At 50.4% G+C, this 26,314-nt stretch overlaps 2 protein-coding genes across 5 annotated transcripts in view; one reads left to right on the plus strand and one right to left on the minus strand.

Moving 5' to 3' along the window:
• STRN4 (striatin 4) lies at positions 1-23,689 on the minus strand. 2 transcript variants are annotated; one of them, XM_053401879.1, is made up of 18 exons: positions 23,205-23,689; positions 17,852-17,955; positions 17,495-17,568; positions 16,103-16,181; positions 15,758-15,958; positions 13,470-13,629; positions 11,100-11,250; positions 10,746-10,859; positions 10,135-10,250; positions 9,708-9,883; positions 7,954-8,001; positions 7,649-7,770; positions 6,414-6,587; positions 5,121-5,261; positions 4,064-4,162; positions 3,764-3,850; positions 358-547; positions 1-247 (listed from the first exon to the last, which is right to left on the minus strand). In XM_053401879.1, the coding sequence occupies exons 1-17, from the start codon at positions 23,595-23,597 to the stop codon at positions 378-380; spliced, it is 2,409 nt and encodes an 802-aa protein (XP_053257854.1). In that variant the 5' UTR covers positions 23,598-23,689; the 3' UTR covers positions 1-247; positions 358-377. The 2 variants fall into 2 exon arrangements, with proteins under 2 accessions (XP_053257854.1, XP_053257855.1); XM_053401880.1 differs by having other exon boundaries at positions 1-277.
• The window catches only part of FKRP (fukutin related protein), a 7,192-nt gene continuing 4,038 nt past the window's right edge, over positions 23,161-26,314 (plus strand). The window contains exon 1 of one of the 3 annotated variants that reach the window (XM_053401893.1): positions 23,161-23,183. The gene's annotated coding sequence lies outside the window, so the exon portion shown is untranslated. Of the gene's footprint in view, positions 23,184-23,579; positions 23,599-23,767; positions 23,869-26,314 lie in introns of those variants that run through there. The other 2 variants (XM_053401895.1, XM_053401894.1) reach the window with 2 other exon arrangements.

Consider the following 26,314-nt stretch of genomic DNA (forward strand, 5'->3'; position numbering starts at 1 on the left):
TTGAAAGGAGCGGGAAAACTGTTTCAGTGCTGGTGAAGGTGAGTCCCAAGGTCAGGGAAGCAGCTGCCTCTTCCCCCAGTTGCAATGCCCCGGCCACCGCTGTCCAGCAGGGGTCAGTCCTGAGCTTGGGTGGGGATGGCAGGAGGGGCCCGTGGCGAAGAGAAGAGTTGTTAGCACCACTGGCTGGGCCAGAGAAAGAAAGAAGGGACAAGGGAGACGAGAAAAGAGGGGGCTCCTGGGGACGCACCTGTTGGGGTGGGAAAGAAAGAGAGAGGCACTATGAAAAGACAAGGAGGTGCAAGGCCGGGCCCCACAAGGCTGCTTCCTCCTGCCCCGCCCCCTCCGGGCCTGCCTTACCTGTAGGCCCCGCCCTCTTTTCATACAAAGACCTTGGCAAGGGCATCGGCCCCAGCGCTGGCAATCAGGGCCTTGCTGGGATGGAAGGCCACGTCGTGGATGGCCTCTTCGTGCTTCTTGCGGTGAGCTGTGATCTCCTGCGTGCAGGTCTTGTTGTCGAGGTTCCACAGCCGGAGGGAGCAGTCATGGCCTAGGAGAGGCGGAAGGGCCAGGGGGGTTAAGCAAGGAAGCCCACATGCCCAGGCATGCACGAGGCTTAGTTAAGGGGTAATAATAATAATAATAATAATAATAATAATTTTTTATTTATTTATTTTTTTATTATTATTATTTTCACTATCATACATATTTTTAATACACCCATTGCCCTAATATTGCATGTTTGCACACAGTGGTTAGTTCATTCATTGGGGGACTGTGTTGCAAAATGTGAAGTGTGGGTTTTTTTAATAAAATTTTTATTGGTTTTTCAACATATAATATAAAACAATACAAACAACAAACACTGACAGACAAACATATAAACATGTATAATTTCATAAATTTTTTCGTATACCCAATTTCAACAACTTCCCCATGCCTCCCTTTTCTGCATCCCTGTTTTAAACTTTTTTCAGCAACCCCTGGTCTGAATTACTTATTAATTCCTTTCTTTAACCCTTTTCTTTCCTCTTGTCCAATCATTTATCGCTGCAAATCTGCTATGCATAGTAAATTTTTTTATTTATACCCCGCTCTCCCCAGCCGAAGCCGGGCTCAGGGCGGCTAACAACAATAAAATAGTCCAACATTCTAAAATCATTCCATTATAAAATTAATTCAAATCAAATTGATGGCAACCATTAGGCTAATGTTCTGTGAAGATTGCCAAAGGAGGGAGTCAGGCTGTGCCCTGACCAAAGGCCTGGTGGAACAGCTCTGGGTACCGGCAGACCTCTAAGCTGTCAAAGGAGGGGACGGTGCGAAGCCGCGTCGGCGAGGAAATAGGGTGTCAGACTAAAGGCCCGTCCATCCCACAAGCACTCAAACTGGGCCAGTTGCCAAAGTCCCAGGGCCACAGGGACTGGGAGGTCACAGAGGAGTGGTGGGAGGAGCTGGCTGGGCAAACCCCAAAGGAAGAGGCTCAAGAGCCTGGGGAATGATGGTGGAGTGATGGTGAGTGATCAGGGGGAGAAGACTGGGAGGAGGAAGTGTTGGAAGCTGGAGAGGCAACAGGGCTTAGTGAGCTGGGAGTCTGTGGCAGAGAGCAGTCCAGAATCAGAGGCAGAGGAGGGAAGCCAAGAGACAGAGCTGAGGTCAGGCTGGTGAAGAGTCACACTGGTCTCCCTCTCCTGGTGTGGCAGGCTCCCCTCCACTCCCAGAAAGAGGTATGAAAAAGGAGGAGCAAAGATGGTCTGTGCATGCAGGCCAAGTCTCCGGTTGCTGGAAGGATGCCCTGAGGAGGAGGAGGAGAAATAGGCTGCGGGGAAGTGGGGAATCTCAGCACCTGGTTTCATGGAGTAAGACCCACAGGGCATGAACTGCTGTGCTCATGAGGCCTGAAAGTCTGTCCAAGCTGTGAAGGTCATGTTTTGCTGATAAAATGTTAACCCCAGCATTGAAAACGGTGTGATTTAATAACTGGCTGGCTCTGCGACATTTATAGACCTATGTCAGAGGCTCAGGAGCAGAAGCACAGGGGAGAGAGCAAATAGAGAGCGGAGGAGAGGAATCCGAGGGGAGCGTAGGGGAATATGACAGTGACCCGAGAGATTCCATGAGCTTCTCCAGCGAATCAGAAGATTCCCAGAAGGGGGCGCCTATGGTAAGGGCAAGGGGGGTCCCAGGGGGGACGCACCAGAAGCAAGGGGCCAGCGGGGACTCCCAAGGGAGCAGCGGAGGATCAGGACCAGCTCCCCCACCAGAACGCAGTGGGGGGGAAGAGTCACATGAGTCAGGACCAGCCTCTCCTCCAGCGGGGAGAGAAGATGAGTCAGGAATAACCACGCCCCCATCGGAAAGTGGGGAAACGGAGGGAAGGTCAGGTCCAGCTAGCCTCCCCGAAGGAGGGAGCAGTGACACAAGTGTAACGGTCAGAAGGAAAGTGGGAGGCTGCGCACGCGCGCCAAGTTCAAATGTGCAGGAGCGCGGGACAGCAGAAAACCCGGATTGGGAGCCAGGTCCTAAAGCCCGAAGGAGGGAGGGGGAAGAGTCAGGGGACTCAGCGTCAGAGGAGTCTAGGAAGGGTGAGACCCCGACTAGCAGGCGGACCCAGAGAAGGAAGGAACAGAGGAAGAGGTGGAGTAAGGCTAGAATCTTAAACTGGTGTCAGGGGGGAGGAGATTCAGATGGAGCTTCGGCGGTCTAAGGTTAAAGACGTAGCGTTGCACGCTGCGCGTGTGGAAGTGAAACTGAACTTCAATAAAGACTTTTATACTAAAGAACGAAGCAGCGTTGGTCTTGTGTGAGCTGGGACCTTGGGCAGCGCTGACAACCTGAATTTGCACCTTTAAGGGGTGAGATTGGAAGGCCAACTCACGCCCTTCACGAAAGGATGGATTAAAACCCAGCAGCTGCCAGTTCCTGATGCCAAGGTCAAGGCTTTCTAGAATAAAGCTGAGTACATTCACGGGAGGAGCCTGACATTCTGCTCTGCCACTGGGGGAGGGGGGGACCCACCTTGCAAACTGGGGTTCTACTGTGCACATAAAAGCTTTGCCTAAGTAAGGTTACGGGATTCATTCAATGTCAGAGAAAGCTCCCAGCAAGAAGGCTGATTGCCAAAGAATTGATGCTTTTGAATTATGGTGCTGGAGGAGACTCTTGAGAGTCCCATGGACTGCAAGAAGATCAAACGCATCCATTCTGAAGGAAATCAGCCCTGAGTGCTCAACTGGAAGGACAGATCCTGAAGCTGAGGCTCCAAGACTTTGGCCACCTCATGAGAAGAGAAGACTCCCTGGAAAAGACCCTGATGTTGGGAAAGATGGAGGGCACAAGGAGAAGGGGACAACAGAGGACGAGATGGCTGGACAGTGTTCTTGAAGAAGAAGAGTTTGGATTTGATATCCCGCCTTTCACTCCCTTTAAGGAGTCTCAAAGCGGCTAACGTTCTCCTTTCCCTTCCTCCCCCACAACAAACACTCTGTGAGGTGAGTGGGGCTGAGAGACTTCAGAGAAGTGTGACTGGCCCAAGGTCACCCAGCAGCTGCATGTGGAGGAGCGGAGATGCGAACCCGGTTCCCCAGATTACGTGACTACTGCTCTTAACCACTACACCACACTGGCTACCAGCATGAGTTTGACCAAACTGCGGGAGGCAGTGGAAGACAGGAGTGCCTGGCGAGCTCTGGTCCATGGGGTCACAAAGAGTTGGACATGACTAAACGACAACAACACATATGGAGATGGAGGAGGCAGCACTTACTTCCTGATATAAGGAACACTCCGTTGGGATCTACAGCGAGACAGGTAACAGCGTCCAGGTGTGCCACCATGGAGTGCACAGCTTTCCCTGCACAGAGAGGAGAACATTTTCCCCGAGTTACAAAATGTAGATATGTACGCAACTCCCGTTCCTGGGTTATTTGGAATATCGTGTTCAGAGGGAACCTGCCAACTTAAAACTGTTTTTGAGAAGCCAGTGCTCTTCCAATCATTACGAAGGAGGCAGAGGTTACAGGTTTCTGCCAACTCATCCACTCTGGCCCCCAAACAACAGCCTTACCTGTGCGATTGTCCAGGAAGCGGATCCCTCGGTCGTCATGGGCTGTGATAGTGATCGGCTGGGTTGGGTGGCTCACAACTTGGTTGATCTGACTGGATCCTGTTCAGAGAGGAAGAGAGGAGAGTTTAAGGACAGTCCTTGGACAAGCAAACCTTTGCTTGGATAAGAGCAGAGATGTGGAAAAGGAGAAACTTCAAAGTTTTGCTGAATTTGCACTCGGGAGACCCTGAAAGAGAATGTGAGGGCCAGGTGCCACATGTTACTTATTTCTGCCAAGTTTTTAAACAGACTAAACATTATACCAGCCCTTCCCACACCTGGGGCCTTCCAGAGGTTTTCGGAATACAATTCCCATCAGCCCAAGCCAGCACAAAGCTGCATTGTATGAATGATTTATTTATTTTGGCTTGACATAAAAATGCGCCCGGAATGAACTGGACAGAGTTCTAAATTAAAAAAAATAAAAGTACAATGTAACAGAGGCATTCCTCCTTCTAGGACTCAGGAGGTGGTGCTGTTCCCAAGATTATGCACACAATTACACCTAATTTTTTTTTTTGCTTCAGCTCATTTGTAAACTTAACCAACCCAAACTCATTCACTTAGTTAATGCTACAATCACTTTATGTATTTCACTTGTCAGTGGAAATAAAATTCACAGCAAGGGCATTTCACTCCCAGCACCTTCTCTATCTAATTATAACTTAAATATCCACAAAGTCTCCTGCAGACATCAATTGAAACAAGTCCAGGTATGTATTTTATGTATGTGTTTTGTGAAGTATTCTCTGCCTTTTATTCTCAATAATGGCAGGAACTCACAGATGGAGAAGACTTTTATTTTTCTACATCATGTTTATTTATAAAGGGAATCTTTGTATGAGCCAATGCCCCTTTGGAGCTGTGATGTCTTCTTGTTGTGGTTGCTGTTGTAATTTTGTCCTTTCATGTTGTGATGCTTTATGGTTAACATTTTTGATTCTGTTTTTGTTATGTTTACACTTTTTATGTTTGCACTTTTTTTGCTAGCCCCACCCCACTCTCAGCCCCAACTCACCGCTGGCTGGCCTGGATTCCAGGGTCAAGACAGAGCAGTTGGCTTCCACATCATAGAGAACCGTGCATCCTGTCTGGAAGGCTGCCACGACGTGTGCAGGGTCAGTACCGGAGAAGGTGATGGAGGTAGGGATTCCGTTCTCTGCAGAAGATGGCAGAGACAAGCATCTGGGCACTGGGTTCTTGCTATGGTCCAAGGGTGACCACAGCGGTCGGAAGGATTTGGAGAGAACTGGAAGTTGCTCTGCCCAAGCCATACTGCACAGAGTTGATGAATCTCCACCTCACCTTGACGATTTATACATCTCTAACCTTTGTTTTGACACTTCTCTGAGCCACTGCACCTTTATCCCTCTTAAGAAGCCCTCCCTCCCTTTTTGGAGAAGCCCTGAATTATCTTGCTGAGGGTATGTGAGGTTTTCAGTGCTCCAGATGTTATTAACTTCTAGCTGCTACGAGAGATTGAGCGCCATAATAATAATAATAATAATAATAATAATAATAATAATAATAATAATAATAATTTATTATTTATACCCCACCCATCTGGCTGGGTTTCTCCAGCCACTCTGGGCGGCCTCCATCAGAATATTAAAATAAAGGGAAAGCAACCTCTGACCATTAGGTCCAGTGTGGCCGACTCTGGGGTTGCAGCGCTCATCTCGCTTTATTGGCCGAGGGAGCTGGCGTACAGCTTCCGGGTCATGTGGCCAGCATGACTAAGCCGCTTCTGGTGAACCAGAGCAGCGCACATAAACACCGTTTACCTTCCCGCCGGAGCGGTACCTATTTATCTACTTGCACTTTGACACGCTTTCGAACTGCTAGGTTGGCAGGAGCAGAGACTGAGCAACGGGAGCTCACCCCGTCGTGGGGATTCGAACCGCCGACCTTCTGATCGGCAAGTCCTAGGCTCTGTGGTTTAACCCACAGCGCCACCCGCGTCCCTCCCTATTAAACATTAAAAGCTTCCCTAAACAGGGCTGCCTTCAGATCTGGTAGTTGTTTTTCTCTTTGAAATCTGGTGGGAGGGTGTTCCACAGGGCGGGTGCCACTACCGAGAAGGCCCTCTGCCTGGTTCCCTGTAACTTGGCTTCTTGCAGCGAGGGAATGATGGAGGTGGAGACGCTCCATCGGGTTTACTGGACCGAGGCCATTTAGAGCTTTAAAGGTCAGCACCAACACTTTGGGGTCTGAGCTTGAGAGGGAAAGGCAGAGCAAGTTCAACACCACAAACGAATGAGAAGCCCTTCGGCAGGATCCAAGGGCCCAGCGCGGTCAAAAAGAGGCTCACCACTGTCCGCAGTGTAGGTGCTGAGGCAGGAGGAGTTGCTGCTGCTGCTGGGGTCCCATATCCTCACCGTGCCATCTGCAGAGCACGAAGCCAGGCGGTTCTTCGAGGGGCTGAAGGCCAGGCCCCAAACGGCGTCTGTGTGTCCGTCCAAGACGTTGCCGAGCACACTTGGGTCTGGGCCAGGAACAAGAACAAAAGCAAAACCTAGCGCTGCCTGCCTCCCTTTCAAGATTCGCACAGCAGTGACAGATGGCCTAGATCATCACATAATAATAATATAATAATTTATTATTTATACCCCGCCCATCTGGCTGAGTTTCCCCAGCCACTCTGGGCGGCTCCCAATCAGTGTTAAAAACAGTACAGCGTTACATATTAAAAACTTCCCTGAACAGGGCTGCCTTAAGATGTCTTCTGAATGTCAGGTAATTATTTATCTCTTTGACATCTGATGGGAGGGCGTTCCACAGGGCGGGCGCCACTACCGAGAAGGCCCTCTGTCTGGTTCCCTGTAGCCTCACTTCTCGCAATGAGGGAACCGCCAGAAGGCCCTCGGCGCTGGATCTCATAAACTTCGGAGCCGAGGCCCAAACCAAGTTATTTATTTCATGCATTTAATATTTTCTCCTTCAACACATGTATTTTAGGGGAGGCTAACAGAACTGCAAACAGAACCCGACACTTAAAAGCAGGAGCATCGTGCAGCAAACATCCAAGTCACATAAATAATAGAGGGAGAGAGCCTGGAAACTTTAAAAGCCCGTGCCAGAGCAGGCGCCAGGTGAGCCTCCCTGCGCTGGGATGGAGCTCCACAACTGGGGAAGCTCTCTCTGTGTGCGTCACCACAATAGGCGCATTGGCTTTAGCCCTCTAGCCAAATGGAGGGCAAGGGATAGAGAAGAGCATGAGCTTTGCTTCCTGGTCCATGCACACGAGAAGGCCAGACCCCACAAACGCTTCGCCCTCCAACACGCAAAACATGCAGGCAGTTACCGTCGCAACTCGGCAGTGAATAGTTTGTGGAGGCTCCAGCCTTGCAAAAACCAGCTGTCAAAAATACTACCACCCCAACCAACCTGGTCCCCAATTCTAAACTTGTAGGGTGCAGCAAGGCATCCCCAAACCCTGTCCATATGATGTTACCATGCTGAAAACAGCAGTCATCCCTAGATCAAAGAATGCAAGCTAGGAGACAAGATACGGCAGTGTTGGTGCACCCCCCTGCCTGTGCCTACCATAGCCATCGTAGGGGTCCATGCCAAGTTCCGGGATCCTCCAGCAACGGATCCTCGTGTCTGCGCCTCCACTGTAGCAGTATTCACTGTTGCAGCCCATGGCAACAGAAAGCACCGGGCCCCTAGCAGGGAACAGCAACAGGGACATGAGAAGGAGTGGAAGGAACGAGGGTGGGGCTGTACCCGCTAATGCTCCCCCGACCCCCACCAGGGGGAATCCAACAGGCAGTTCTGTTTTAGAGCAGCTGACAGGTTAGCTAGGGATCAATACCTTCCCCTTGCGCCTGCTTGGCTCCTATACACACCTGTGTGCCCTGAATGCATAGACTGGCTCCACGTCGAGCGCTGCATTCCTGTAACAGCAAAGAGGGATGAAAAAAGAGTCAGATGGGTGGCCTACACATCTACATGTCGTCTTTGCTTTTCTCACTTGCAGGCTGAGCTTATGTGCAACTCTCAGTAGCATTCCCTTCAGATTACCAGCTTATGGAGGGCTGTGGTCCCCCCCCCCACACACACCTTAAGGATAAAAACAGGAGAGTGTCATGTTCACTACCCTAAGCTCTGTGCGTGGGGTGGAGACCCTAGTCTAGTTATTTCAAAACCTCTGACTTTGGAGAGTGGAGGGGAAGATACCTGCAAGGTATGATGCAGGAGGTCCTGACAGCTCCAATCAAAGGGCCTCGCGTAGCAGAGCTGAGCAAGGTTCTCTTCCCAGGGAAGTGAGATGGACCAGTGCTCTGACTTGCTACAAGGCAGCGTCATATTTTGCTAAAACAACAAATGCACATGGTTCGACAGACAAGGATGCAGAACCAAAGGGAATGGGAGAGGAAGAGCTCTGGGGGTTTCTTTTCAAAGATTTGGGGAAGCACTAGTGACTTCCGACTTTTTCCAAGGGAAGGTTGGGGGCTCCAACTCTCATTGTGTCGCAGCTCTTTTCATCTCCTGTGACTGCTTATTTTTGTATGCTTTCCTCATACAGATTCACAGAATCTATCACTAGGGGTTATTGCTTTCTTTTCATTCTTGTTTTTATTATGCATTTTGTATGTTTATGTTGTGAACTGCCCTGAGATCTATGGATAACGGGCGGTATACAAATTCTATTAATAATAATGGTAACAGATTCGGAGGGAGTTGGAAGGGACCCGCAGGGGTGATCTAGTCCAACATCTTGCAATGCACGAAGCATCTCCTGGGGACATCTCTCCCACAGGGACGCTATGTTTAAACCACTTTGTGGATCCCATCTCCATCCCATCCCCAAAAGAACTCTGGGAACTGGGAGGGTTACAAGACTGTGCAACTCTCCACAGCTCTACAGCATTCCTTGACTGGAAGCCACGGCAGGCGGAGACGAAAAACGGGCATCCACCTGGCACGCAGAAATGCCTAGAGCAGTTTCTTCCTCCTAACGCGAGCCCTGCTGGGCCGGACCACAGAGCGACCTCCTCCAGCATCGCATTTCCCACAGTCAATAACCAGATGACTACAGGACGTCTGAAGGGGAAGGATCCTTCCCTGCCGCTGCTCCTCGGTAACTGGCAATCGGAGGCATGCTGAGCCACCTTGCCCTTCTCCAGGGAGGGAGCCAGCTAGCTCCAGCTCTAAAGACATTAAATAAGTTGGAGTTCTTCTTATTAAATATACCAAGAAAAAAGCACACCAAGAACTCAGGCCAATATAAGTTTCAATAGTGGGAGTGGTCCCTACTCGCAAATCAATAGTCAATAGTCAATGGTTTCTGATCCGTAATTGACTTCTGCTCAATGATTGAAATTAAGACCTTCACGTCGAATCTGACTATGGACTAACATGAACTTACTGGTTTCTGATCCATAATTGGATATACATATCCTTATGTGTTTGAGTTTGTAATCTCTATTTGATTTTGCAATCCTTGTCAGAATACATACTTCTGAATGGATTAGTTTTTGTTACGATTGGCTATTGATTTGCGAGTAGGGACCGCTCCCACTATTGAAACTTATATTGGCCTGAGTTCTTGGTGTGCCTTTTTCCAGCTCTAAAGCCAGCAGGTCCTCTCCGCGCTCACTTTTTGGCGGCCACCGTCTTCTGGAGGTTCCACAGCTTCAGCGTGCCGTCCTCCGAGGCGGTGACCAGCGCGGACTCGGAGTGATGGAAGACCAAGGCCCGGATGCCATCGTAGTGACTCCGTAGGGTGAACTTGGGGTTCCACGTCTTCTTAAAGGCATCTTTGCTGTCCGAGAGCTGAGGCAGGGGTGGAGGAGAGGAGGAGAATGAACAGAGGGTCCGCTTAGCCAGGTGCCTCTCCCCACCCCGAACCCCCCACCCCCCCGCTGCTACAGAGCTGCTTCCTCAACACCTCCCACTCATGGGAGATTATTTCCCAGCTCAGGCTGCCCCCGTGGCAGTAGCCAGAGAAGCAGAAGAGGGCTTGAGGAGGCAGCAGGGGGCGGGAATGGAAACCGACGAGAGTCGGAAGTCGTATCGCAACTCACATCGCAGCTTAGCTCATTGTCGTTGGTGACGGTCAGGTCCGCGAGGTCTCCCAGGCTGACCTCTCCTCCGCCAATGGTGTCCATAATAAAAACATCCGAGGAGAAGCCCAGGGAACCTGTTCCGGGGAATGGAGAGGAAAGCTTATGGGTGTGGCAACGTGCCAGCTACAGGACAAAGGAAACGGGGTGGGGTGTAGGTTGTTTCGGATGTGACCACACAAAAGGCAACAGGGAAGTGTGGCAAACAGCGCTTGTGGGGAAATTAAAATAAAATAAAATTGGCACAAGGCTTGAAGCAGACTGAATGGCACGACTTTATTACCCACAAGGCTAAAACTGAAAGAAGAGGACTTCCCCACGCATTCGAAAACTCTCACTGGGTAACTTAAAATGTTCAATGCTTTCTATACAAATAACAGCCTGGGATAATAACTTTTTTGGTTCTTATTTTGCATGCACTGCCCGAGCACCAGCTTACGGGTTAGTGGGGTGGGGTATTTCATTCTTGACCCGCATGGTGTTGTTATAATGTTGGACGAATTTAATAAAATCAAAAAACAAAGCCAAAAGGAAAGGAGACGGGGCATAAAGGACAAGCCAAGCCTTTGCACCTTCGTGAGATCTGGGTTGACTGGAGATGGCTGCCGGCATGGAAGGTTTCGGGGGAAGCCCATCCACATCTTGGAGGTCGGCTAGCATGCCCTGCAGCTTCACCCGGCGGCTTTCTGCAGAAGAGGAAGGGGGGGATTGGAGAGGGTAAGGTCAAGCCAGCCTCTGGCCACTGCAAACTGATGATGACCCAGCTGCTGAACCTTGGTCAATCACGGTAAAAGTACCCAGGTGTTTCCCCCCACATCTCCACCCCGATAGCTGAGACACAATCAGGAGGAATTAATCAGGGAACCCCATGCAGCCAAGGGGGCATTTCAGATGCAGAGGAAACTTAGATGCAGCTCTGTAACTACCAAGTTCATTGCCATCTCCAGCTCGCCGCATGTCCCCGGACCCCTCGCCGTTCTCCCCCGAGCCGAGGAAGTCGAACTCGCTCAGTGCATCCTCGGAGTCCTCGTCGTCGTCTTCATCCTCCACTTCTGGCATCAGGGGCTTGTTGGTGAGCTGCCAAGAGGGACAGGGGCAAATCAGAGTTTGGGTGTGCATTGTGGCCACATCTGCATGGGCAAGCACCAGCCCGACAAGAGAACCTCCCTGCCTGAAACTAAGGAGCATGGTTAGACAGGAAAATTGGTTTCCAGGTGGAAAAATCAAAATTGGAGACAGAATTGTTAGAATCCAAAACTAAGAACTTGTCAAAAATGTATAACTTGCTGTTGGAATGGAATACACAGGATGAAACAGTTAAATCAGTTATGATCAAGTGGGCACAAGATATTGGTCATAACATTATGTTTGAGGACTGGGAACGGTTGTGGACCACTGGTATAAAATTTACGGCATGTAATGCCTTAAAAGAAAATATTATGAAAATGATTTATAGGTGGTACATGACCCCAGTCAAGCTCGCAAAAATTTACCACTTGCCTGATAATAAGTGTTGGAAATGTAAAGAGACTGAAGGTACATTCTTTCACCTTTGGTGGACATGCCCAAGGATGAAGGCTTTCTGGGAAGTGATTTATAATGAAATGAAAAAGGTATTTAAATATACCTTTTTGAAGAAACCAGAGGCCTTTCTCCTGGGCATGGTCGGCCAATTGGTGTCAAAGAAGGACAGAACATTTTTTATGTATGCTACAACAGCAGCAAGAATACTCATCGCAAAGTATTGGAAGACAGAAGATCTACCCACCGTGGAAGAATGGCAGATGAAGGTAATAGATTATATGGGACTGGCAGAAATGACCGGCAGAATCCGAGACCAGGGAAAAGAGACGGCGGAAGAAGATTGGAAGAAATTTAAGGACTATCTTAAGAAACATTGTAAAATTATTGAATGTTAGAACGATGTTGATTTGGAAATTAAGTGGTTTTTAGCTGTAATGATTATGTAATTAAGAAAAGAAAGGTCAAAAATTATATAGAAATTAGGGGAAGGATTTGCTGAATTGAACTAATTAGAGATTGGAATACAGAAAGGGGAGGTATGAGGAGGTCGGGAAAGTAAGTTTTATGAATATAGGGGATTGAAATTATACTTGTTGTTGTGTGTGTTTTGTATGTATTTTTGTTGTTTCTGTTTGTTCTTTTGTTTTTTCTATTTTATATAAATCTTTAAAACTTTAATAAATATCTTATATAAAAAAAAAAGAAACTAAGGAGCATGACCGGGCCAGTTTATGGCCTACTGCAGGTGGGTTTTGTAGGTATCCATGTCCCTTTGTGTCCTCAGAACAGTAGCTGGGGGGGAAGCACAGAATGAAAAGGTCCAACCCCCAGGCCCACCGTTCCTAACAAAGAGATTCCAGAGACCACTGTGGACTTACAAGTCCTTTGTGAGCATGTCACTGGGCAAAGACTGGCAGGAGAAAATTTACGCTTTGCTTTTTCAACTTGAATACAATAAAAAAAAGAGTATTTAAAGCGTGGCAAAATGCCAACGCAACAGCCTCAACTGCGAATGGGAGCCACAAGCCTAAAGGAGGGAAACCAATGGACTAATGGATGAGATTTCACTGCCCTGGCAGAGCCGGGGACAGAAGCTACAATCCAAACGCCTGTTTTGCCATGCTCCTGCTTCCTACAAAGGGAGAGGCGATGACGGACCATCCCTGGAGGAGTATGCTGATTTGGAACAGCTGGCCTGATACTAGACTTCTGGTGGGGGGGTAGGTTATAAGGGGGATATTAGTGGGTGGGAATATTCTTTGTTTATTATTTGAGCATAGTTAATGTTTGTTTGTTTCCATGAATGTTATATTAAACAATAGATTGCTGCATTGTATGACACCCCCTTTCCTTATACTCTGTGGGTGTGTGGGTGCATATGTACACACACACATACACACACACACACACACACACATGTGATATATAAATTGCTGAAAGTCACTTGGAGAACTAAGCTAAGAAATTTAAGAAATAAATAAAATATTTGCAGCTGCAGATAGCTCAGTTGGTTAGAGAATGGTGCTGATAACACTAAGGTTGCAGGTCCAATCCCCGTATGGGACAGGTGCATATTCCTGCATTGCAGGGGGTTAGACTAGATGGGCCCCTCTAAACTCTGTAATTCTATGATTCTAACTCCCTGCCCTCTGTTCCATATTGCTAAAAAAAAAAAACAATTCCCTTCAAGAAACCTAAGTTCAGCCCCCTTGCCTCCATGATGCTAAGCTAAGTCCTCCATCTCTTTGCTAGGTTCATGGAGGGGAGGATACCTTTACTCGCTGCTTCTTGTGTTGCCGCTGCGTCTCCAGGGGCAGGCTTTCCAAGTCCTTCTCCTCATCGCTGTCGTCTTCTTCCTCGCAGCCCTGCAAGAAGGGAATCTTCTCCATCATGGAGCCGCCGGTCCGGTCCTTTGCCTCCTTCCCGGCATTCCTGCGAGTAAGAAGGGTAAGGAAGAACAACTGACACTAGGTTTGCCGCACGTGAAAACAGAAAAGCATGCTCTTTATCAGGAGAAAAGAAGCAGAAAATTGTTGTATGGGGAGTATGAACTCAGCTCCAAAACAGGCTGGATATATATTCACTGAGGGATTCCACACTCCCTCCTCTAATCTGATTTGCGTAGATCCATTCCTGGATCAACTGACAGCCATCAGCACAGTCACTTATGACTTTATGGACCTCCACAGTGCTAGGCTATGCACAACCTTCCCTGACCAGGATTTTTATTTTATTTATTTATTTCCCACCTTTTGCAAGAGGCCACAGGGACGTTTACGGGCATATTGAACAACGCACCGTATTTTTTGCCCTATAGGACGCACTTTTTCCCCTCCAAAAATGAAGGGGAAATGTGTGTGCGTCCTATGGGGCGAATGCAGGCTTTCGCTGAAGCTTGGAGAGCGAGAGGGGTCGGTGCGCACCGACCCCTCTTGCTCTCCAAGCTTCAGGAAGCTATCCGGAAGCCTGGGGAGCCCGCGGGAGTTCCCGCCAGGCTCCCAAGTCTTGCAGACAGCAGCCTGCAGCCCGAAACCTGGGGAGCGCAGCGGAGCGCAGCGGAGCGCACCCCGGGCTTCGGGCAGATATCCACAAGCCTGGGGAGACCGCGGGAGTTCCCGCCAGGCTCCCAAAGCTTGCGGATAGCAGCCTGTTCTGGGGGCTGGGGTCAGGGGAAGCTCGGGCTTCCCCCGCCCCAGCCCCGCACCTGGGGGGGGGGATAAAAATGTTTTTCTTTATTCCCCCCCCCAAAAAAAACCTAGGTGCGCCCTATAGGGCGAAAAATACGGTAACTACCAAACAACAACAACAACAACAACAGCATGACACAAATACAACTCAGAACTGAAACAGCTGCATCAAACTGTTAATAAATGCAGCCTGACAAATTTCCCTCATCCAAAAGCCTGGCAAAAAGGGTGCATCTACACGCGCTTCCTTAAAAGAATACAGATGTGGGGGCACCACTGAAAAGTCCCTTCCACAGGGACCAGCACTACACCCTTTGTCCTGTACAGGGACCACTGCCAGCCCAGTCTCATCCCCTGGCCTTAAGGAACATGCTCTTTGAAAGGTCTCCTCTGTACATCCCATGCGTGTTTCATTCCCTACTGCTAGCCACAGACCACGGAAGTAGGAAAATATTAGAGTAATGCAAAGTCTGAACATCTGGTTTAAAAAAATGCAAACTCTGAAAAAAGAACACTGGCCATGACCCTCAATGAATGTAGATACGGGCACCACCCCCTCCTTCCAGCTCTGTGGTGAAAGTCCTATGTACCCTGCGCTGGCAATCAGAGCAGCGATCTAATACAGAAGACACTAGTAAGGCCTGCAGCAGGATTGTAGCTGCCCTTCCAGAGCTTGGACCACAGTTCGTTCCTTCAGGACATTTGCCAAGGAGAGGAGCAAGGGTGGGCACCAGATAGAACAATCACACCCAGTGCAGCAGGAGTGGCTCATTCGAAGGCTGAATCCACCCCCCATCACAAAGGGTTTTTGTGTCCCCCCCACCCACCCAATGTGCTGCTTCTTTTGAAAAATGTAAACACTGCCTTTTTTTTTACTGCTCTTATATTTCCTCTGCTGTGATGCCAAAAGGTTTTTTGTGGTCCTGAAAAATGTGCCGTTTTAAAAAATTAATCACTGACCACAGATCCTCTGTGTGCCAGAAGGTTTTTTGTGAAAACCCTCCCCCACTAAAAACTGTATTTAAGAAGGAGGGAAAGTTACAATTCCCTGTTTAGGGAAGTTTTTAATATTTAATCCTGTATTGTTTTTAACACTTGATTGGAAGCCGCCCAGAGTGGCTGGGGAAACTCAGCCAGATGGGCGGGGTATAAATAATATATTATTATTATTATTATTATTATTATTATTATTATTATTATTATTATTATTATTATTATTATTACTACTACAATTGGCCATGCATACTCTAGGCGTGTGGCTCCCAGAGGATTGACAGAGGGTCACAGTGGTCCTCTGCTGTGCAGGGGGGGCAAGGCACGTGGAGAAACTTGTCTTCCTCGCTGCCCCATGGCCAGAGTGACTGATAACGTACCTTTTGATCTGTTCCTCTATCTGCTTGACGAGAAGGGACTCGCCCCCATTCAGCCCAGCGGGTCCCGGTGCAGGCCCAGTCCCCAGGCCGCTGGGCTCGGCAGCACCGTTCAGTTCCATGGAGCAGCGGCCGAGCAGGGAGCGGACTCGCTTGGATCGCATGTCTAGGATGGTGTCCGTGTAGCCCACTTCCTCCAGGTACCTGGGGAGGCCGATCAAAAGGGGCCTTCAGTATAGGGCTGAGCAACTTGGCAGGCCCCGGGACAAGCCTGCCTTAGAGGGAGGCTGCCAACACAGCAGGGCCTCTTCGCTCACCCCCAGGAGCTCAGCCCTACTCCCTACTCACTGGCGGAGGAGTTGGCGCCCTTCCTTCCACATGAACTGGTTGCTCTCCAAGGAGATGGGTTCCGCCGGCCCATTGGAGACTAGGGGCGAAAGAAGGAAAGGTTTCCATCAGCAGCTGACAAGGAAACTACAGTCATACCTCACCTTACGTTTGCTTCATGTTACGTTCTTTCAGGTTAACGTCCCGCAGCGTCCCGGAAGTTCCAGAAAAGGTTACTTCCGTGTTTCGCTGCTCACGCACGTGCAGAAGCACAAAATGACATCACGTGCATGCGCAGAAGCGGCGAATTGCAACCCGTGTGTGCGCAGACATGCCGCTGCGGGTTGCACTCTTTTCATGTTGCAAACGGGCCTCTGTAGTATGTTCTCAGCCTTGCAAATGGCAAGGCCAGAATTTGCTATTTAAAAACCCAGAAAAACTCAAACCATATGGACGGCCTAGAGCGGGACTAGGAAAGTCTTCCAGCGGTCAAGGAGAGCAAATTTCCCCTCCTCTTCCAGGTTCTCTGATCTTTTGGCCCATTCAGGCCAGCTCTGTCTCCTCTGACTGCCACTAGGACAGCTCCGGGGCCTCAGGGAGGTTTTTCTCTCCCAGACCTGCTATGCTTTTTAAACAATAACTATTTTCCTCCTCCCAATCCCTTTGCCATTTTGTGCAGTGTCTTTTCAACTGAAAGCCTGAAGGCAGGGATTGTCTCATATTCTTAACTGATCTGAAGGCCACTGTAGGACTATCTTTGGCTAGAGAGAGGGTTAAAAAATGCTTTAATTAAATTATTTATTGATAGCTTTACCTGTGCACACGAAGCACAGAGTCTGAGAGGACAGCCAGGGTGTGAACTTCAGTATGCAAAGCCTGAGCTTTGTCACTGAGCTAGAGCCTCTTCCCTGAGCTACCCTCCTGCCCTTTTCCTCCTTCCCCGCAACGCAAAATGGAGTCAATTGCTAATGAAGAACCGGCATCAACATTTATTTAAATACTTATGGGCTGCCCTTCCATTTGTTTTGGCACCTGTGGCAACTTCCAGACAGCAAACAAACAATGGAAGAAATCCAAGCTCCAAAAGTTGGAAGGGTAAGATTTCACTGGACATAGCCTGGAATGTCTGGAAGGTGAGGGAGTCTGTGCAAGATATTACTTAAGTAGGAATGCCCTGCTCTCATTCACCAGCCGCCTGAACCTAAAAGAGCAGTGGACACATCAGAAGACAACTGCAGGAGCAGGTTCCCGGATGTCTCTCATTGTAAGAGGATGTCATTGCCATTCCAGGGGAACAACAGTGGAACCACCTGTTTAGGCCCCGGCAGGTGGCTCAGCGAAGGATAAAGGAACATCACAGGTGCAAGTGAGCAGATGCCCAGATACCCGAGGGTGGGGCGGGGAGCACAATACCTGGTTCTGACATATCTGGTTTCTTTTCCCCCTGGTTCAGTTCAGTGCCAAATTTCAGCTTGTGGTACTTTGACCTGGAAGAAGCAGAAGAAACCTTAGGAGCAAAACACTGGGAGCAAATGAGCACGTGTCGTTTTCCTTACAGCGGGTGATGGGTGCAGAATACAACGGTGAGGCGACTGTCACACAAGGATATCAGGATGGCACTCAGAGCGGAAAGAAGATCCAGACTGTCTCTCCCCACTGCACCATGGGGGAAACCCCACCCTCTCCCAAAATGAGAGCCCGGCAGCGGCAACCCAAAGGTGCCCACTCTGCCACCACAAAGGGGGCACACTGGTGTGTGGCATGGCTCACCTCTCCTGCTTCAAAGCGTATTCCAGCATCTTTATCCTCCGTACAAGATCTGTCTTGAGGTTCTCTTGGCCCTTCCTTTCCCCCTGAAGAAAGGCCACTTGCGCCTGGAGGGTTAAGAACCGGAAGTCAGAGGCACTGAATTCTGACAGCACACAACAACCCCGTTCTTGCCCAACCCAGGATTATGAGGACATTATAGGCTAAAACCCAGGGGCTGGCAACCTAAGGCCCGTGGGCCGGATGCGGCCCAAACACCTTCTCAATCCGGGAATCAGTGTGTTTTTACATGAGTAGAATGTGTCATTTTATTTAAAATGCATCTCTGGGTTAATTGTGGGGCATAGGAATTTGTTCATTTCCCCCCCAAAATATAGTCCAGCCCACCACATGGTCTGAGGGACTGTGGACCGGCCCACGGCTGAAAAAAGGTTACTGACCCCTGCTAAAACCCATCTCAAAAATATTAACAGAAGTACACACACACAACTTGATGTATGTAAATAAGTCTTCCCCTGACGCTGAGTTCCCTCGTCTCATTGGTTTAACTGCTCTGAGGTCACAGGATTAATAAATGTCATTGCAACAGCTTGAAGGGAACAGGAAAAGGCATCTGGTTACAAACGGCCCATGAACAGGAGGGGCTGCATGCTGCAGGGAGGTTTGAGAAACAAAACAGGTAAGGCGGCAAAAGAAAGGGGAGGAAAACCCTCTAGGGACAAGGGCTGTGTGTTGATAGTGCGAAGAGGGGCAGGATTTTATATGACAGCTCCCTTACTAAACCAAATCCCGATCCTCCTTTCATCCCCACAGTGACCAAGTAGAAAAGACTGGGAACTAGGTGACTCTTTTCCTATTCCATGTTTTCTCTCAGCAGGCCATAAATTCAAAATAATATGCTGAAGTCCTGCCCTTGCTGCCCTGTTTAACTGTTATAACAACTTTACAGCGTTGATGAGATAAGCTGCATGTGGCTGAAAAAGCGACATGGTTTGTAAACTGCAGGAGACATACTCCCGGTACGATAAGCAGGTTCGATATTCTGTCTTAGCTGAACAGCAGCGGCATCTGTCATGAGAGGGTAGGAAAACTGTAAGGGGTTGCAAATTGGGGCATTTCACTGATACGAAGCCATGTCAAAGGCTCAATGACTTGCCTCCATCAGTACATAGATTGACAGCACTGCAGGAAAATCCAGCCACAACCTCGCAGGTTTAACAAGTTCATGTTTACAGAGCGCTTTTGAAAAAGCTGGACTGCACTAAGTATGTAATTAAACATGCAGCTGAAATTCCCAGGAGTTTGCTTCTGTACATATTGCTTGGACTGGGCAACTAGTTTCCACTACAGTAATGAGAACACCTCAAACGGGAGACAAAAAATATGCTCTTTTCCAGAACTGAAGATGGATTGAAAGGGAGATTCTCTTTAGTATTTCCATTTCTCTGCTGTTTTCCCAGCACTAGGACTTCAAGTGGGTTTGGTTGCTGCCCACAGTGCACACAACTCATCCCACTTTCCCCGCAGGTAAACAGCTTTTGCAAGTTTTCGTATTGTTCCAAAAACTTGCAAAACCTGTTTGATGAGAGGTAGCAGCAAGACAGGAGGAGACCGTGTTCATCATGGGAAGCAAAAACACTTCGATTCACTCAAGATCCAATTCTCATCCTCAGTCTCCGTTTCTCAGGTGTGATATTAAGACCGTCAAATGTCCCCACTGGTAGGAAAGTCACATACTGACTTTAAACAGCTTCCCTTAACACAATTCCCAACCACACGGAATCAGTTCTTGTTGAACAGATTATCTGAAATTTGTCCTTAACAGGATCAGCTGTGTGCACCCCAGGGAAGCTCACAAACGAGCAACAGTGGGTGGCTCTTGCCTTTGTCTCCAGCATTTACAAATCAGCTGTTTACTGCCTCTGAATACCATTTTAAGCTAATTACGGCTAGCCACCTAAATCTCTCTGTGAACATGCCTAATCTATCTTTAAAGCTGCCTATTATGATTACATCTCTATCCTGCCTCTCCTCCAAGGAGCTCAAGGTAGCATGTGTGGTTCTTCCCTCCTGGTTTGATCCTCACACCAATCCTGCGAAGTCGGTTAGGCTGAGCATTATAGCCAAGGGGGTATGTGCACTGGGATCCTGGCTGCTAGCCGGTCAGCTGAATGTAATTTCATTTTGCAGAGTTTCAACATACCGTATTTTTCGCCCTATAGGGCGCACTTTTTCCCCTCCAAAAATGAAGGGGAAATGTGTGTGTGTCCTATGGGGTGAATGCAGGCTTCAGGAAGCTATCTGCAAGCCTGCGGAGCCCGGCAGGAACTCCCGCGGGCTCCGCAGGCTTGCGGATAGCTGCCTGCAGCCCGAAGCCCGAGGAGCGCAGCACTGTGCACCCCGGGCTTCGGATAGCAGCAAGCTCCGGGAGCGACGGCGAGGTTCAATGCAACCTCGCCGTCGCTCCCGGACCCATTCTGGGGGCTGGGGTCGGGGGAAGCTCGGGCTTCCCCCGCCCCCAGCCCGGCAAGCTTGGGGGGGGGGGGAATTGTTTTTTTCTTTATTCCCCCCCCAAAAAAAATAAGTGCGCCCTATGGGCCGGTGCGCCCTATAGGGCGAAAAATACGGTACTACCGATTGGTTCTATTAGATGACCCCAAGTGCCAGTTTTTAAGAGTGAACAATTGCTTCCGATTTATGCTCCCTTATCATTCTGGTGGCAGATAACCATTTGGTTTTTAAGAAAACCAAACATGATTTGTGAGAGGCAGAGCTTCGCATGGGACGTGCGCTGTGATTTCAGGTGCTGCATGCTACCTCTGGCCAAACAGGTTTTCAGCACAAAACAAACAGTGGTTCACCAGAGGAAAAAAGAAGGATGGGCACTTATACTATGAGCAGTAACTTCTGGCTACAGCCCTTTCAAAAGATAGCCAGTGTGGTGCAGCTGTTAAGAGGGTCGGACTAGGACCTCGGAGACCAAGGTTCAAATCCCCACTTGGCTCACTGGGTGGCCATGGCACCAGTCACTACCTCTCAGCCTAACCTATCTTGCAGGGCTGTTGTCCAGATTAAATGAGGGAAAGAGAACCATATACAGCACCCTGAGCTCATTGGGTAAGAAGCCAGGATGTAAACACAATAAATAAATAAGAGCACACTGTTCGTCTCTTAACACAACCTCTGTTGAGCCCCCTGCTCTCTCTACAGCCTTTGCATCCATGCTAAAATACAATATGTTGTTCCATCTCCCTTTGTGCCAGTTACTATGGCAGTAGGGACAGCTGCTTCCCAACCACCTGGGAGCCATAGGTGTCAGCTTCCTCCTTCCTCTTCCCATACACTCCCCATTTGCTATGGAACAGGTGGCAGCAATATCCACCCACTCAACCCCCACTCTGTCACCACAGAAGGTAGAGATGAAATCCTTTCACAGGCTTCCACTCACAGTTGGCAATACATCAGTTACTTTCAACCTCTTGCCTTTCTGAGGTAATGCAGATATATTGCCCAGGTCACTCATTTCTTTCCACATCCCTGCAAGGGGAAGGGACCAACTATCCACCCCCTTTAGTACATCCAGCCTCAAACCTACTCAACACCCAAGACAACTTTAGAATAATGCGCCTCCCTGTTCTCATCGATTTCACCCATTTCACTATAAGGGGTTATTTGGACTGAGATTTGCCATCCATCTCCCTTTTCCCATTTCCTGTGCTAAATCTCTGGCAGCCAGATAACACTGACCTGAAGTGATTAATACTCTCTAAACCCTAAACAATGAAGCAAGTTTCACTGAAATCAGTGGGGGATGCTACTGCTCTCGTGTTCTTTGAGACAAACAGAATTCTAGACCATAATCATAAATTGCTTTGGGTTCGAGGGTTCGCTGACTCCATCCCCAGAGGCTCACTCTCCCTATGCGTATCTTCCCCACTGACTATGCATCACTGATGGTGGCTGAGACAGCACTGAACATATTCTCCCTGCTGCCCTCACCTCGTAGGATGTGTGTTTAAGTCCATAGTTCAGAAGGGGAGAACCTGCTTTGCATATGGAAAGTTCAATGCCTGGTGTCCCCAGGTAAGGCAGGGAGAGACCCCTGCTGGAAACCCTGCAGAACCACTGCCTGAGCTGGGTGGACCAATGGTATAAGTCCTCTTCCTACATGCAAAAAAATCCACAACTAGCAGCTCCCAAGCCCTCTTCTGTGGGAATCAGCCCACCATCGCAACATACGGCATCTCTAGAAGGGCGGCAAAATTGGGGGGGGGGAGGCAGAATCCAGGCCCCTCAAATTTCCCTTTTTAACAGAGTATGGTAGAAGCAGCATCCGATTTGCATAGGGATATTCCTGTTGGACTGACGAATGGAAAGGAAGGTCTCAGGAGCACAGGAAGCGGACACAGACCATCTAGCTCAGTATTGTCTGGGCAACCGAGGACAAGAGTCCTTCTGGAATTACAGTCTCTCTTTCCCATTGATTTAAGCACATCTTCCGCCTTGGCATCCTGGGCCTTGAAGTGGAAGCAGCCGCCTTCCCCACCAAGTAGTACTTGAGAAGGTGTCCAGAGTGAGATTAGATGGAAAAGCTTACAATGAACACCTTCTGTGAGGAGATCTCTTCCCCTCCCCGCCAAATCATAATTTTAACTGCTACAGGAAAGGAGCCCAAAACACTCTTTGGGGTTTATCCCCAGATCCGCCTTCTGCGGGAATAATCCCCACAGCCTTCCTGAGGGGTGCAGACCCTCCAAGTGTCCCTATTTCCAGGGACAGGCCTGAAATTACAAAAGCCGCCCCAGTTTCTGATTTGATCCCGGAATGTCCCATTTTTCATCGCTCTTCATGGGAGAAATGTTGGAGGGTATGGAGTTATGTGACCCCAGAGCCAATGAGATAAGTAACTATGCAACCTTTAGAAGACAGTTGAAGGCAGTTCTGTACAGGGAAGTTTTTAAATGTTCAATGCTTTTATACATGTTGGGGCAAGCCGATTTTATATTTATATATAAATAAATATGATGATGGGATAGGACGCCCCTGTTTTCAACGGAGAAATCTTGCAGGGCACTGGGGCGGCTGGGGGCGGTGTTGCCAGGCCCCCTTGCGGGGCTATGCAATGGGGGGTAAGAGGGCCTTCCTCAGGCAGGGAGTCCCCCGTTTCGTGGCCGCAGCCGTGACCCCCGGAGCTTGGGGGGCGCCGCGCCTGCCCCCACCCCCACCCCCGCCAGTCCCGTCGGCCACCATTTCCCACCAAGATGGCGACGGCAGTGGCAGGAGCAGCGGGAGGAGGAGGAGGAAAGAAGAGGCGACCCCGCGCCCTCGGCTCCCGGTAACCGCCGGCCCCTCTCACCTGCAGCTCGGCCCTCTCGGCCTCCCAGCGGCTCTTCTCGGCCTCGAAGCGCGCCCACTCGTGCTGGATGAAGTGCAGGATGCCCGGCAGGCTCAGCTCGCCGCGGCCGGGGCCGCCCTGAGAGGCCGCCGCTGCCGCCGTGCCTTGCTGAGGCGGCGGCGGAGGGGGCGGCTGAGGCGGCTGGTCTCCCGCCGCCGCGGCCAGCGCCTGCTGGTGCAGCTGCTGGGCCCGCGCCGCCACCCGCTCGGCCTCCATCGGGGATCCGGCCGGCTGCGGCTGAGGAGGCGGCGACGGGGAGGAGGAGGAGGAGGAGCACGACGACGACGACGAGGAGGAGGAGGGCGGCGGCGGCGGCGGTGGCGGCGGCGGCTGTTGCTGCTGCTGCTGCCACATAGTGAGCCCGCCGCGCGCGGGGGGAGGGAGGAGGAGGGCGGGCAGCGGGAAGCGGCTCCCGGTCTGCGAGGGGAGGAGGCGGAGGAGGAGAGCGAGAGCGGGGGACAGAGAGGACGTGCGGGAGGGAGGAGCGGGGGCCACTTCCTGCCAAATAGGGAGCCGGCCAGGAAATGCGGCCTAGGTCGGCTCGGGAGGCGCTCGCGGCTACTACGCCGCAGAAGCGTGTGAAGCCGGAGGGACAGAGAGAGAAGGGAGGGGAGGCGTTTCCATGGTGACTGGAGGGGTGGGCCGCATCCTCCCTCTCTCTGATCTCCGCCGCCTCCTATTCCTCTCGCAGAATTTGGGGGGGGCGTTGCCGTGGTAACCGGAGTAGGGTGGGGGGAGCGCGCGCCGCTCTATCCTTCCCTGCGCGCGCAGCCTGCTCCCCACCCTCGTGCAACGTCCGCGCGCAGGGCCCCGAATCTAACCGCCCGCCCGTTCGAAAGAGAGCGGGCGAGGTCACCATGGCAACGCGGCCTGCTACCTCGGGGCCTTCGGGAAAAGCCGCCCCCGAGCAGGGCGCCCACCGCCAGCACCTTAGCAACCGGCTGCTGCCGTCATCCCTCCTCCTCCTCCTCCTCCTCGGGAGGATAGACAGGGTGGCAACATACGCTCCCCCCCCCGCCCCATGAAGTGAAATTAAATTTAAAAGGACGTGACAGATCTGAGTGGGATTGCATTGGGGGCACGCAGAAGCCTATTTGGGGTGCGGGGGGTGGGTGTGAAGGGAGAAGTAGAAGAGGGACGGTGTGGTGTAGCCCAGGGTTCACTGGGAGAGGCCTGGCGACTGAGGGGGTCCCCTCTCAGCCTACCTCGCAGGGTTCTTGTGAGGATGAAACGGGGAGGAGGAGGACTGTGAGTTCCGCCTTGAGCACCTTGGAGGAAAGCTGGGGTGCAGTTGCAAAAGGTAAAGGGACCCCTGACCATTAGGTCCACTCGTGACCCACTCTGGGGTTGCGGCGCTCATCTTGCTTTATTGGCCGAGGGAGCCAGCGTTCAGCTTCTGGGTCATGTGGCCAGCATGACTAAGCCGCTTCTGGCGAACCAGAGCAGCACACGGAAACGCAGTTTACCTTCCCACCTATTTATCTACTTGCACTGGTGTGCTTTCAAACTGCTAGGTGGGCAGGCGCTGGGACCGAGCAACGGGAGCTCACCCCGTCGTGGGGATTCGAACCGCCGAGCTTCTGATCGGCAAGTCCTAGGCTCTGTGGTTTAACCCACAGCGCTATCTGCGTGCAATAAATAAGCCATATAATAAATAAGCAGGTTGTTGCCAAGGGAGTGAGGAAGGTGTGCAAGTTCAGCCAAGGTGTCCTCTCAGAAGGGCCTGTGGTCAGGGGTGGCTATTTCTGCTGTTGCCACTGTATTAAACGTCATCATTGCCATTTGTTATTGTTATCTTTTAAAGCAACATCCATGCGCACAGCGTTTTGCAGACTAGAAGAGGACAAGGGACATGCCCCAAAGGTCTCCTGCTCCCTCAGGCTGAATTCATTGCATAATCCTGCCCCTTCCTCTCTGGTCTCCATTGCATTGTGAGAACGATTAGACTCGCCACCAGCACCACCATAACGTAACAACAGCTATCCTTCAGAAGTGGTACTTTCGTTGAGATTCCTGCCTTGCAGGGGGGTGGGCTGGATGACCCTTGGGTTCCCTTCCAACTCTGCAATTCTGTGTGAATTGATGAGTGCCGTTCCCTTCTTAAAGAACGGTTTGTCAAAAAGGCTACCGTCAAATAATCTTTAAAGTGCCTATAAACCCTCCAAGCTTTCCATGTTTGCTTTCAAAATGATAGATATCAGGGCTCAAGTGTGCCTGAACGACTCCCAGATGCCTGGGGGAGTAGGGTGGTGATGACACTCTGCACATACTCAGAGATATTATCTTCCCGCTTCCTCTGTCTTTGCATAGAAAACAGGAGCTGGGCTCAAGCTTTAGCCCAAACTAAGCTCAAGGACGCGGGTGGCGCTGTGGGTAAAAGCCTCAGCGCCTAGGGCTTGCCGATCGAAAGGTCGGCGGTTCGAATCCCCGTGGCGGGGTGCGCTCCCGCTGCTCGGTCCCAGCGCCTGCCAACCTAGCAGTTCGAAAGCACCCCCGGGTGCAAGTAGATAAATAGGGACCGCTTACTGGCGGGAAGGTAAACGGCGTTTCCTTGTGCTGCGCTGGCTCGCCAGATGCAGCTTTGTCACGCTGGCCACGTGACCCGGAAGTGTCTCCGGACAGCGCTGGCCCCCAGCCTCTTGAGTGAGATGGGCGCACAACCCCAGAGTCTGTCAAGACTGGCCCGTACGGGCAGGGGTACCTTTACCTTTAAGCTCAAGGAACCACTCCTGCAGTGGGGGGGGGAATCCTATTATTCTGGGGACCCCACAATTTGCTAAGGGTGCAGCCTGATCTGAATTTCATATGTGTGTGTGTTTTTAAAAAATCATTACTACACTCTTCCAGTACACAGGAATAGTACCTGAGCTTGATAAAATGGAGGTGGGAAGGACCATGTTTGCTGCCCCTTGATTTCCTTGGAGGACATAAAATAAAATGGCAATTATTTACCAGTGCGGGAGAAAATGAAGGGGTTAGCATAGGGCCAGTGACCAAATTTGTTCCCTGCACCCTATTCATTGAGAATCAAGCCTCCGTCTGCACAGCATAGCAAGATGGTGATGAGTGTT

This window comes from Podarcis raffonei, chromosome 8, assembly GCF_027172205.1.
Source record: "Podarcis raffonei isolate rPodRaf1 chromosome 8, rPodRaf1.pri, whole genome shotgun sequence".
NCBI classification, from domain to species: Eukaryota; Metazoa; Chordata; class Lepidosauria; order Squamata; family Lacertidae; genus Podarcis; species Podarcis raffonei.

Excerpts from the sequence above, each read along its gene's own strand:
- STRN4 (XM_053401879.1), bottom strand. The coding sequence starts at position 23,597 with ATGTGGCAGCAGCAGCAGCAACAGCCGCCGCCGCCACCGCCGCCGCCG. Across the intron at positions 13,630-15,757 it reads ATAGAGGAACAGATCAAAAG|GAATGCCGGGAAGGAGGCAA; the intron begins GTACGTTATCAG and ends TCTTACTCGCAG. Across the intron at positions 8,002-9,707 it reads AAGACGGTGGCCGCCAAAAA|GAATGCAGCGCTCGACGTGG; the intron begins GTGAGCGCGGAG and ends TTGCTGTTACAG.